Source organism: Cryptomeria japonica, chromosome 7, assembly GCF_030272615.1.
Source record: "Cryptomeria japonica chromosome 7, Sugi_1.0, whole genome shotgun sequence".
Taxonomy (NCBI): Eukaryota; Viridiplantae; Streptophyta; class Pinopsida; order Cupressales; family Cupressaceae; genus Cryptomeria; species Cryptomeria japonica.
Genome location: NC_081411.1, coordinates 302,019,783 through 302,034,053, shown reverse-complemented (window position 1 = coordinate 302,034,053; position 14,271 = coordinate 302,019,783). Strand labels below are relative to the sequence as shown.

At 35.1% G+C, this 14,271-nt stretch overlaps 1 protein-coding gene across 1 annotated transcript; it reads left to right on the top strand.

The window, feature by feature from the left end:
* Nucleotides 1–182: 182 nt before the first annotated feature.
* Nucleotides 183–650, top strand: LOC131856703 (secreted RxLR effector protein 161-like). Its single transcript, XM_059208589.1, has 2 exons — nt 183–390; nt 481–650. The coding sequence occupies exons 1-2, from the start codon at nt 183–185 to the stop codon at nt 648–650; spliced, it is 378 nt and encodes a 125-aa protein (XP_059064572.1).
* The last annotated feature ends 13,621 nt before the right edge of the window (nt 651–14,271 follow it).

Genomic DNA, 14,271 nt, shown 5'->3' with positions numbered 1-14,271 from the left:
TTAGTTTTCATTGGGGATGATGATTTCCTAATTGTTGATTTAAAGAGGCCATGAAAAGAGAGTTTGAAATTATAGATTTAGGTCTTTTGAGGTATTTTCTAGACATAGAAGGAAAACAAATACATAATGGTATATTTATCTCTCAAGAAAGATATGCTAATGCGATATTGAAGAGATTTAGAATGTATGGTAGTAATCATGCACCAATGCCAACAACCGTAGGTATTAAGTTGACCAAGGAAGATTGCAACAACAACGTTGATCCGAATAGGTATAAGAGTTTGGTTGGAAGCTTGATGTATTTGACAGCAACTAGGCATGATATAATGCATGTAGTGAGTTTCATTTCTAGATTTATGGAGAATCCCAAGGACATTGATTGGCAAGAAGGTAAGAGAATCTAGAGGTATTTGAATGGCACCAAGGGATATGGCATTTTCTATAATATTGGAAGTGATTTTAGGCTGATTGGTTACACAGATAGTGATTGGGAAGGAAGTATAGATGATAGGAAGAGCACGTTTGGGTATGTGTTTCATTTGGGTTTGAGTGCAATCCCATGGGCTTCTAAGAAGCAACCCATTATTGCCCTATCAACAACTGAGGTTGAGTATATAGCCGCGAATGTAGCAGCATGTCAAGCTATTTGACTGAGAATAATTTTAGGATATTTGAAGGAAGAACAAGAGGATGGAACAATAGTTTTCTGTGACAATGTTTCATCGATTGCATTGAGAAAAAACCCTGTGTTTCATGGAAGAAGCAAGCACATTAAAATTAGGTATCACTTAATTAGAAGTTTAGTTTATAATGGTGAAATAAAATTGGAATTTTGTAGGTCTAAGCAGTAGATAGAAGACATTTTCACCAAGCCATTGGGCAAAGACAACTTCGAGTGCTTTAGGAGAAATCCAAGCATAGTCGATTTAAATTTTGATTGAGTTTGTTGGCTTAAGAAAAAGGGGGGGTGTTGGAGTTTATTGTCTTGACCACTAGACAACTTCCAACATATATCTTCCCACCTACCTGTTAGGAGAGTGTTGAACCAGAACAACCTGGAGAAGATTTGATTGGGATCTCCATCCCAACAACCCCTGATGAGAACTTTAGATTAGAAGAAGAAATTAATTTGGTAGGTAAGTTTTTTGAATTGGAACTTTGGGGGGAATTTTGATTGGATATCAAAGTGACAAGAGGAGAGAACATTCTCTAGTCAATAAGTTAGTAGAGTGCAAAGTTCTCCAGTAGAGAAGTGTAGCTCTATATTGAGTGCAGAGAACAGAAGTTATAGAAACAACATGTAGGTGTTAGTGTGTAGCTTATCAATTGATCAAAGATTGCTCCTGATTTCCCCTAATAGTGTGTAGCTCCAAGTGATCAAATCGTTAATTTGTAGTGATCTCATAGAAGCTCCATTTTGTGTAGAACATATCAGCTCCTGATTGTTGCCTATAGATTTGTAATCTATAGTTATTGTTTATAATTTGTATTTTGTATTTTGTAATCTCTAGTTCAGTTTAATAGAAAGAAAGAAATCTTGCATGTCTCCTTCTATGTTTTGATTTTGTTCATGTGGGTGAGTTCCCAGTTGTTTGGGTCCACCCAGCTCAATAAATTTTGATCTCTCCACAAAAAGAATCCTTTACATTAAATTAGATCAGGATGATCATTCAAGGGTTTGCTCGGTCCTAGAAACAAGAGGAAGATCTTCCCTTGACTATGTTCCACCCTTCATGAAATCAATCACTGAGTGCGATTATCCAAGACCATGCCGAGACTATGGTTTTTGTACAAATGGTCAATGCAACTGTCTAGGGGATGACAATGTTTTTAAGCTAACAGATGTCACGGAACCCAATATCGGATGTCTTCCCCGCCAGGCCTGGAATTTGACGGTCACCCCTACCTATCATATAAATTTTTGATGATGGTTTAGTCATTTCAATGCCTTTCATTTGACGTTTTAAGAAAAATATTAACTGTCAAAAAATATTAAAGTAGAAGATTGAAGCCACACCAAAATGCAATGCACATCTTTCTTCAGAAGAAATGAAAATCACTGTCGTAATGAGAAAATAATGATAAATTAGTAATATATGCAAAAATCTTAAATGTACTAAATAAGTTTCTAAATTAATACACTAATATATATTATATATTAACATTAAATGACAATCAATTAATAATTTCTAATTTAGTAATAATAAACATTAAAATTTTAAAATTATATATATTATGACAAGTTTCTAAATTCATATGAAAAAATAGAACTATTATAAAAAATCATATTAAAATATTATAAAATTAGAAAAAACTACATCCTTCCATATTCTAAATCCTTCCATTTCAAAATATTCTAAATAAATTTTTATTTTTATACTAAACATTCTAAACTAATATATATATTACCTACTATATTTTTTTACAGTTTATTTATAATTTGAAGTGTCATCTATATGGTTTTAGAAAAAAAAAGCATGTCAATGCATACGTTCTACTAATTTTTTAAGCTGTCAAATATGGTTAAAAAGTGAAAAAATAGCCATTTTGCCTATCAAATTCTAGGCCTATTCCCTGCATTCCTCTGGTGTGCTCCCAGACTAGTAGAAGCCAAGGTCATCACTTTTTGGAACTAGAGAACGTTTCCTATTATAATTATGTTTGTGACAATTCTTCAATGCTAGGGTTGGTTTCAAGATATGAATGTAAAACACTTTGCCTCGAACACTGCTCTTGCAAAGCTGGTTTTTTCAGGTACGAGACCAATTTTTCTAGTGGTTATCGCTATCTAGAGTTCAATATCTATTCTATGAACACTAACAGTCTAGTCGAAAAGTACTACAATTCCACTGCTTATATTTAAATCAAGTCAAGGCCCAAGCACATTAAGTCCTTATTTTTCGTCATCATTTGTGCTTCTATGGGTGAAACAATAGCTCTGTTTATCTTATTGTGGGCATGGATAAGTCAATTAACAATAGACATCAGATAGAAAAGGATGAAGATGAAGGTGAGGATGATCATGTGGATTGGATTCACATTCCAAGAATTGCAAGATGCTACAAATGGCTTTAGCATCCCAAGGACCATTGCGATTCTCATTCCAAGAAATGCAAGATTCTACAAATGGCTTTAGGATTAAGTTGGGTAGCAGAGGATTCAGTTCAGTTTATGAGGGTGTTTTGTCTAATGACTCAAAGATAGAAGTGAAGCACCTTGATAGAGAAGGACATGAATAGAAAGGGTTCTAGGCAGAAGTGCAAACGCTAGGGAAAATTGATCATCTTAATTTGGTAAGACTGAAGGGATTATGTGTTGAAAAATTCCATCAAATGCTTGTATACAAGAATTTACCAAATGGATCTCTTGATAAATGGATATTTTCCAACAAGAGCCATCAATGTTTTCTAGACTGGAAGAGTAGATCCAAAGTAGCTCTTGATATTGCAAGAGGATTGACATATTTGCATGAAGAATGTCATGAACGTATAATACATTTCGACATTAGGCCTCAGAACATTCTCTTGGATCAAAATTTCAATGCCAAGGTCTCAGATTTTGGTTTGGCAAAGTTGGTTAACAGAGATCAAAGTGAAGTGATAACCATGATGAGAGGCACACCAGGGTATATGGCACCTGAGTTGTTGAATATACATATCATTGAGAAGGCAGATATATTTAGCTTTGGCATTATGGTGATAGAAATTGTAAGTGGAAAACGAAGTAGAGAGATTTCAGAGGACGGTTTGTTTTCACTGTTACAAGTTAAGGCAGCAAAAGGGAGGTTAGTAGATTTGGTCTATCCATGAATTGAAAATGAGTAAACAGGCATAATGGAGGAGGCAATTAAATTGATAAAAGTAGGAATATGGTGTGTACAGGACAATTTTACAAGGTTCCCAATGATGTCCACAGTGGTGAAGGCATTGGAGGGTTTAATAGACAGGTTTAATGATGTACCACCCTCATTAGCAGGGTCAACAGTTGCATCTAATCAGTAGTCTCTCTTCTCATCTGAGTTGTTCGTGTTATCTGGACCTTGATAATTTATTTATTTTATTTTCTTATTTTCCTCTATAGGTTTTTCTTACCAATAATCTCCACCATCTCTATTGTTTGATTGTTGGCTAGGTCTTCATAATAAGTATTTAGTCACCCAATTAATCTCATTAGATAAAATAGGCTTATCTGTAAATGTTTATAGGATGACACTCTATTTGTAATCAAGCAATTGCTATCAGCCATGTTTCTTAGCAGGGTTCTCCCGCATTATCCTTGTTTTGTGTTGTATGGACATCACATAATTTGTCTCTATTTATTAGTACCCACTTATAAGATGGGGGACTAATCTGTTCATGAAACTCATTTGGTTAAAGTTTGTGCTTGGAACTGTGTTCAATTTTTTTTCTAATTTATAAATCTATTAAATAAGAGCCAAACAAACAATTGACTGTCATTTATAGGTTGGAATATCTTTAATTTTTCATTTTAAGAAAAGCAAAAATATTTTATGCAGCGCATATATGTATACAAGTGCTCATTGCTTGAACATTGGGTGGTTTGGATGGAGAGAAATTGAAGCTTTACCATTATTATTGTAGTTTTACTTCCATGTTGCTCCCTTTAATATGATTGATTTGCATGCAATTTGCTTTACAGAAATAGATTAAACAAAAATTTCATTGGAATAATGTATACTTTGCGAAAGGTAAATAACATCTACTGTGTTTTCTTATTGCTAGTGCTACTAAGCCATAAACCAAGTAGGTCGAAAATATATACATACTAGCGGTTGGACTTGGCAAAGGTCCAATGTGTAATACCGATAGGATTTCATCAGTAAATTGTAGGTGTAGAATAAAATAATCAAATCATTGGCAGAAAACTTGGAATAATTAACGTCAATTTTCATTCATCAATGATGAAAGTGTTGGAATATTGTTAGGGTTTCAAGCAGATCCGAAGCAAATATGAACTAACAATTATGTGCAGATTTAAATACAAAAGATAAAGAAATAAAACAAGACACATATAACATAGAGATTTAACGTGGTTCACCCAGAATGGGTTATGTCCACCATACACAACCATCCAATCTTTCTTATTATCCAACAAAAATAGTACATCAACCTTACAATGCCTTAAGCATCCCAGCCGCTTATAACATGCGTTTTTAGGGCAACAAACAAAGTTGGTTTTCATCAACAAAAAGAATGGTAAAAAAAAAAAATTCTCGGGGGCTACTACCCCCGAACCCCCATAGCGAGCTTCGCCCACTTTGGGGGCTGCCACCCCCAAACCCCCGCAGTGAGCTTCGCTCGCTTTCCTGGGACTCGGCCTGGCCCCGGACCCCTTTGAGAATACATACTGAGTGTACAGTACTTTGTTGATCAGTCACCACATATCAACAATCTCCCACTTGGAGACTAATTAGGCTCCACACCAAACAATCTCCCACTTGGAGACTGATATTAGATGACACCACTATGCTTGCAACATCCACTGGATAAAACACTGGGACTTGACTAGTATAAATTCCACAATTATCAATCAAGAAAACCAATAGAAATTGATGAAGAAATAAGCTTCTCCTATGGAACTGCCTTCGTGAACATATCGGCAGGATTCTCACTTGTGTGAATCTTCTCAAGCCGTAACTAACCCTCCTCCAAAACAGTTTGAATGAAGTGGTACCTGAGTTGAATGTGCTTTCTCCTTGAATGAAAAGCAGAGTTCTTTGCAAGATGAATGGCACTCTGGCTATCAGTATACAATGGGCTATCCTCTTGTGTTTGACCCAATTCCTCCAGAAAACATTGTAACCAAATGATCTCCTTGCTGGCTTTTGTAGCAGCAACATACTCAGCTTTAGTGGTTGAAAGTGTAACAACCTTTTGCAGCCTAGAAATCCAACTGACTGCAGTTCCCCCTATAGTAAAAATATACCCTGTAGTACTCCTCTGTGAATGAATATCATCTGCTAGATCAGAGTCAACAAATCCACTCAAGGCAGCATTAGATCATTTGAAACATAATGCCTTCGTAGTAGTTCCTTTCAAATATCAAAGAATCCATTTCACAGCATTCCAATGTTCCATACCTAGATTACTCATAAACCTGCTCACAACTCCCACTGAATGTGCAATGTCTAGCCTTGTGCATACAATTGCATACATCAAACTGCCAACAACTGATGAATACAGGATGTTAGACATTTTATTTACCTCTTCCTGTGCCTTTGGACACATCTCCTTAGTCAATTTGAAATGACTAGCCAAAGGTGTACTAACTGCTTTTGCATCCTGCATGTTAAATCTTTTCAACACCTTCTTTACATACTCACTTTGGGACAAATTCAAGGTTCTATTTTTCCTATCCCATGTAATCCTCATATCGAGAATTTTCTTAGTTGCACCCAAATCCTTCATAGCAAATGACCTAGCTAATTTATGTTTAAGATCATTTATATGTTGCATGTTAGACCCAGCAACAAGCATGCCATCAACATAAAGCAACAGGATAATATAACTGCCATTATCAAATCTCTTAAGATATACACAATGATCATAATGACATCTATGATAACCGTGTTCAGCCATGAAACTATCAAATTTTAAGTGCCATTGTTGGGGTGCTTGCTTTAGGCCATACAGACTTTTCTTCAACCTGCACACCAAGTTCTCCTTACCTTTGACGTCATATCCCTATGGTTGCAACATGTAAATTTCCTTCTCCAAATCTCCATGGAGAAAAGTTGTTTTGACATCTAGTTGTTCCAGATGTAAATCATTTGCAGCCACAAGACTAAGTACAGTTCTGATTGAAGTCATTTTTACAACTGGAGAAAATATTTCATCATAATCTATACCCTTTTTCTGTGCAAAACCTTTTACCACAAGTCTGGCCTTATATCTTTTCTGACCTCCTTCCTCCTCCTTCAGCTGATAAACCCATTTGTTAGGCAAGGCTCTTTTTTCTGTAGGTAAAGGGACTAAGTCCCAAGTCTTATTTTTCATCAAGGAGTCCATCTCCTCTCTCATGCCTAGCTCCCACTTTTGTTTAGCATCCACCTGCATTGCTTCTTCATATTCTTCCGGTTCACTAGAATTAGTTAATAATATAGAATAGAAGGAAGGAGAAAATATTTCAGGGGGTCTACTTGACCTCGTTGAACGTCTAACACTTGCAGGAGTTTGTGGGACAATCTGTTGTTGCTAAGCATCAGGTACCTATGGCATTTCATTTTCAGGAATCTCATCCAACACCACATATTCTTGTTTGTCATGTTCATACTTATTTTCCTACATCTGTTCTTTATACATAACCTTCTCATTGAATATAACATCTCTACTTCTAATTATTTTCTTATTTTCAAAATCCCATAATCGATAGCCATATTCATCTATCCCATATCCAATGAAGGTACATTTCTGAGATTTAGCATCAAACTTGGTTCTATTTTCTTTATCAACATGGACAAAGGCATCACAACCAAAAGTTTTCAGAAAATAATAATTTACCTTTTTATAAATCCATGCCTCCCTAGATTGCCACCACCCAAAGGGGTTGAAGGTCCTCTATTTATCAAATAGATAGCAATATGTACAACATCTGCCCAAAAATGTAAGGGCAATCCAACATGCAATCTCATGCTCCTCGCACGTTCCATGATAGTCCTATTCATTCTCTCTGACACACCATTTTCCTATGGAGTTCCTAAAACTATCTTTTGCTTTCGAATCCCATTTAAGGAATAGTAATCTTCAAATTCTTTACTGCAATACTCACCTCCATTATCCAATCTGAGACACTTCAACTTTTCTCCTATCTCATTCTCAACCAAAGCTTTCCATTTCTTAAAAGTTTCAAAAACACCTAATTTTTGTTTTAGGAAATATACCCATGTTTTTCTCGTTGAGTCATCAATAAAAATAACATAACAACAAGAGCCACCAAGAGATGATACCTGAGCCGGTCCCCATACATCTGAATGCACAAGCTCTAACTTCTCACTCTTCTTCTCTTTCCCAACCTTGAGAAATCTGACTCTTTTTTGTTTACCATAAACACAGTTTTCACATAACTCTAAATCAATCTTTTTTAGTCTTGGCAATAGATTTTTGGAGTGAAGGGTTTTCATCCCTTTCTCACTCATGTGCCCAAGCCTATGGTGCCACATTAACGAATTTGTTCTTGCAACATCTATTGTTGTTGTCCCTGTAGTAATTTTATCTGTAGCAGCTAGGGTAGAGTAAGTGTTACCAGTACACAGATATAAAGTGCCTACCTTTGCACCTTTAGATACTACTAATGATCCTTTAGTGACCTTCCACATACTATCTGAGAAGGTAACTATGCAACCTTCACTACCTAGTTGCCCTGCAGAAATTAAATTTCTTCTTAAATTAGGAACATGTCTTACCTCCTGCAGAAACTAGTCATTTCCATTCTGCAACTTGATCTTTATCTTTCCTTTTCCAACAATTTGACAGGGCTCATCATCACCCAAATATACCTGTCCAAAATCACCTTGAACATAATCTAGAAAATATTTTCTATTGGGTGTAGCATGAAATGAAGCCCCAGAATCTATTACACAGGAATCATTAACATTATCCAAACATAAGATTAAAGCATCTTGTAAAGTATTACTTGGAATATTAGCTTCCTTACTGTCATTTTCATTTTTGTCTCCTTCTTTGTTTTTTCAAGACCAACAGTCTTTCTTTAGATGACCAGGCTTTCCACAGTACCAGCAATCTTTCTTTCCTCTAGATTCAGATTGTCCTTTCTTTGACTTCCCTCGTGACTTCTCATTCCCAGGGCCTTTTCCTCTTTCCTTTGATCTTCCTTTGTTCTCCACATTCAAAACACTACCCGATGATGTTGGAGTCTCACCTATGCTTTTCCTTCGCATTTCTTTGCTTAGGATAACACCAACAATATCATCAAATACCAAAGTATTTTTACCAGAGACTGAGTTACTTACAACCATAACCAAGTTATTCCAGCTTTCTGGCAAAGAACATAAAATCAAGAGAGCCCTAACCTCTTCTACAAAAATAAATTTTACCGAAGACAATTGACTGGTAATTGTATTAGATTCATTTAAGTGCTCCGCTACAGATCCTCCCTCACTCATTTTCAAATTAAACAGACATTTCATAAGAAATACCTTATTTGAAGCTGAGGGTTTCTCATACAACTTAGCCAATGTCGCCATCAAATCTATAGTCATTTTTGCTTCTGTTATATTGAATGCTATAGAAAATGCAAGGCACAATCGAATGGATCCTAGTGCCTTTCTATCTAAAATGTCCCACTCTTCATCTGACATTGTGGTCGCTTTCTTTGCCTTTCCTTCCAATGGATGCCACAAATCCTTTTGATACAGGTAATCCTCCATCCGCATTTTCCATAACTAATAATTTTGGCCGTTAAACTTTTCGACCTTGAATTTGGAATCCTCCATTGCTCCCACTCAAATTTGAAAGTCCTGCCAATTTATAGAAATCCTCGCTCTGATACCTATTGTTAGGGTTTCAAGCAGATCTGAAGCAAATATGAACTAACAATTATATGCAAATTTAAATACAAAAGATAAAGAAATAAAATAGGACACATATAACATAGAGCTTTAACGTGGTTCACCCAAAATGGGTTACTTCCACCATACACAGCCGTCCAATCTTTCTTATTATCCAACAAAAATAGTACATCAACCTTACAATGCCTTAAGCATCCCAACCACTTATAACATGCATTTTTAGGGCAACAAACAAAGTCAGCCTTTTTAAGGTTTTATTACAATGTCGGTTTTCATCAACAAAAAAAAATGGCAAAAAAAAAAAGCTTCTCGGGGGCTACCGCCGCCGAACCCCCGTAGTGGGCTTCGCCCGCTTTGGGGGCTGCCACCCCCAAACCCCCATAGCAGACTTTGCCCTCTTTCTCTGGGCCCGACCTAACCCCAGAGCCCAGCGAGAATACGTGCTGAGTGTACAGTACTTTGTTGATCAGTCGCCACATATCAACAATCTCCCACTTGGAGACTAATCAGGATCCACACCAAACAAATATATGACAATAGGGTATGTGGAAAATATTTGTGTGGAATGCCTAGACAAAAAAACTTTGAAGAGCATGCATGTGAACCATACATAAGCTGAAATGAAAACTCCAAATTTAATTTAGAGAGCATCTTGGAAAAAGAGGGATGGATTTTAACGTGCAAGTCTGGGGCCACTATTAAGAATGTTTCAACAAATACCAATAGAATTTTTTCAAGTTTACTAACATTACCAAGAGGATTTTCTTGCCACATCTTTCTTTAATTTGACTAAGTTATGAGACTTGCTATTATATGGAACTCCATGTCTTTCTTTAATTTGACTGAGTTATCAGACTTACTACTATATGGCACTCGGTGATAGTATGCAACACTGATATAATTAAAAATTACATATTTTTGTCCTGATCTGCCCAAATCTACCAGAAGGAAAAGGATTTTGCACTTTATTTCTAAACAATGCACATACAAAATAATATAATTAACAAATACATGTTTATGTAAATCACACATACATATCATAGCATACATCGACAGTGATAGACTGAGAGCCTTTCCAAGTCAAACAACCAGAGTTATGCCCAACATCTTCAACATAGCAAAATTTGTATTTTCTATAGCTATTAATTTAGGATACATAATATTTGCTACCTTGGCAGTATCCAAATCTTCTTCTATTCATTACTAATAATGAAAGTGTCACAACAAAAAAGTTGGTTTGAATTTTCTTTCAAATGAGATTTCAATTATGTCTGAACTATATAATTAGCAGAAGTATCTTTGTTCATTATGATATGTACCTTGTATCATATGATTGCAGAAATACCTAGGAATTCTAATCTTGTTCTCAAATTCAATCTCTTTAAAAACATAATGTAAATATTTGTATAAGTGTGTTAACTACTGATACATTACTATGACTTGACCACAAAAAAACCCTTATAGTTACTGTACACATTAGTGATAGATGCCAATGTCAACTGACAATAGATGTTGTAGTTTGCTTTTATGTAGTGTGAAGATTGTATTGCCATTATTATGTTTGTTCTTGGATGCTTGCACTATTTTTATAAGCCTGATCCATGATTACAAGTCTCATTGTATGATAGTAGAAGTTGTTGATAAGTTGATTAATATATTCAAGGAAGAAGAACTATCATTGTGATAAAGGAAATGTACAAACGAATAGCAAATGAGGTTAATGCAAAAGATATTTATTCACATTACAATCATACACACAGACAAACAACTATTGTAGATGTCAATTCTTGACATACACAAAATGCTTCCTACTTATTTTGAGCTTCTCTGTGAGCTTCCTTCTTGTTTGAGCTTTGCATTTAGAAAGCTAGAAAATTAACAATATAAAGATTGGTTAAAATAGAAATCAGCTATCCACTGCAAACAAAGTTTTAAAATGAATAACAACTAAATTGCACACAGAGATTGCCAATAGGCATGAAGCAATTCATGGTTGTTAATTGGATTCCAGGTAAATAACCACATTATTACTGTGTTGGTGGTAGACTTGAAGGCAAATGGGCTTCTCTGTGGGCTTCCTGTGAAGCAATTCATGGTTGTTAATTGGATTCCAGGTAAATAATCATGTTATTATTGTGTTCATGGTAGACTTGAAGGAAAATGAGCTTCTCTGTGGGCTTCCTATTCGTTTGAGCTTTGCATTTAGGAACCTGCAAAATTAACAATATGAAGATTGGTTAAGATAGAAATCATCTATCCACTACAAACAAAGTTTTGAAATGAATAAAAACTAAATTGCACATAGAGATTGTTAGTAGGCATAGCTTGCAAAATTAACAATATGAAGATTGGTTAAAAAAGAAATCAGCTATCCACTGTAAACAAAGTTTTGAAATGAACAACAACTAAATTGCACATAGAGATTGCTAGTAGGCATAAAGCAATTTGTGGTTGTTAATTGGAATCTAGGTAAATAATCATGTTATTACTATGTTGGTAGTAGAATTGAAGGCAAATGGTATATATAGACTAAATCATTTTTGTGAGATTGATGTTAGGATAAACAATTGTAGCAGTTGAATTGCTAATAATGGAGGAGTTTGGTGGGAACCCATAAAGTGAATTAGCACATTGAAGAGGAAGGCAACATCTTCAGGAATATAATTATTGTAGCATATAGGAGAGATGGTAATGTGGGATGGAATTCTCAACAATGGATATGTAGGATTGTAATGGGAATGAGTGTATTGAAGTAGAGAAGAATTATAAAGTAACAAAATCTATATGTAGGGAAAAAAACTCAAAATTGTAAAGCCAGAAGAGGAGCTGCCTATACCCTTTTATCGTTATCACGAAATCACCCAGACAATTGGAGGTGTGAAGTATTAGGGTATAAAGTGTGTGGAGAGATGTTTTTGCTAGAACTAACCATAAGCTGTTGAGATCTACTTTTTTGGAGCTAGAATGATTCATTTATGTATGTGATAAAAAAATTGCTCCTTGTTTTTTTCTTAATTTCCTATATGAATCAATATCCAGAACCAATCTAGAAAATATGAAAATTTTTTATGAAATTCATTTGGCCAAGCATTGTGTAGATGGTCTTTGACATTTACAGCCCACTTGCAAGTGATCTGTGTATATCCCTATGATGAACTGTCTTGACATTTCAATGTTATTTTCTTGTACAAAGTAGTGCACAATACAAGTTAGGTTAAAATTTTGTGGTTCAGACAGCATTGCTTGAACAAAGTACTATAATTTAATGTCATTATTTTCAAACTCCTATGAATATTATATTACGATGTCAACTTGGACTGACTATAGGTTCATGAACAATAGAGCAGTTAATTTTGTTCCACGTGGAATTTAGAGTGTTTTGTTTACATTTCACGGACGATTGATAGATTTCCATGGTAGACGGATCTAACTAAACATAGAAATGAATGATAGATTAATGTGACTCAATGAAGACTAGGTAATTTTTAATCAAGTGCATAAGAAATGGGGAATACGATTGAATTACACAATTACTGAAGTGACTATAGTGTCATAAACGTATCTAGAAATTTCTTGTCTTCCACAATTCTCCACTACAGAAGCTTAAGGTATTTTATTCATAAGGGTTGTAACTTTCATTGATGTTTAGGATCAATATTGTTTAATCAATCTAAGATGCTTTCTTGGAAATCTCTTATGCAGTTATCATTTTGAAATTCCTTGTTTTCTATAGTAATGTAATGTAGTTTTTTAAATTTGTCATTGGTCCATTCATAGCTAAAATTAAACTTGACGGACTAATCCCATTAGAGAGCAATAATATGTTAAATTGCAACAAAGAAATAATCCATTGTTTTCTCTTCAGGGCTAGCCTGAATGCTGCTAGTTTTCAAGGGGCCAGTCCAGCCAATCTTTGTTTCTGGTTCGGATCAGGTTTTGCTGATGATTTGCTGATGAATTTTCTTCAAGTTAAGGGTGCTTGGGAAAACCTTGCCTGTTGGCTAAGGGTGCCAGACAAACCCTTGTTCTCTATCTTCATGGTCTACAAGGTATTTTAGATCCGTTGGATCTACCAACATGGTTTATATTGTCCTATCTTTGTAATCTTGTTGGCTTCCATTTAGTGTTGGTTGTTAGGTGTCTTTGATCTATTTGCTTGCAGCGTCCTATTGTTGGGTCCAGATCCCTATGTTATCTGGGGGTTTCAAGTTCCTTCAAACCTGTTGTATGGGGTTTCTACTCCCTCAAAACTTGTTTATCCTAATCAAAAACAAAGAAAGAATCCAAAGGAGAATAGAAAGTACAATTAGAAACAACCAAGAGAATGGATCCTAAACTAAATAAATATGTGATTAACGTTAAATTCTAACATGAAAAGTCAAGAACACAACAATCTAGTGATTGTGAGGAATCAACAAACATTAATAACCAAAAAAGTAGCAAAAAATGCCATTCAGAATGCCAATTTGGAGGGGCATGCAACAATCTACCAAGTTCCAAAGCGCAAACCCTCATCTTTAGGAGATTTCTAAAAGGGCGAAAAGGGTTGTTGAGATTTTTTTCATCCAACCACAACATAGACCATTGGCAAATTTATACAGATCGTAGTTTTTTATTTATTTTAAATGACACATTTATGCAGCTCCAGATATTTGAAAAGCTTTTCAAAACCCTAAAGAAAAACATAATTTTTTTTTGTTATGAACCCAACAAAACAAATTTCA

What these genes read in the sequence shown, in the direction of transcription:
- LOC131856703 (XM_059208589.1), top strand. Translation starts at nt 183, where the DNA reads ATGTATGGTAGTAATCATGCACCAATGCCAACAACCGTAGGTATTAAG. An exon ending in GGACATTGATTGGCAAGAAG is followed by an intron (nt 391 to 480) that starts GTAAGAGAATCT and finishes TTGGTTACACAG; the next exon opens with ATAGTGATTGGGAAGGAAGT.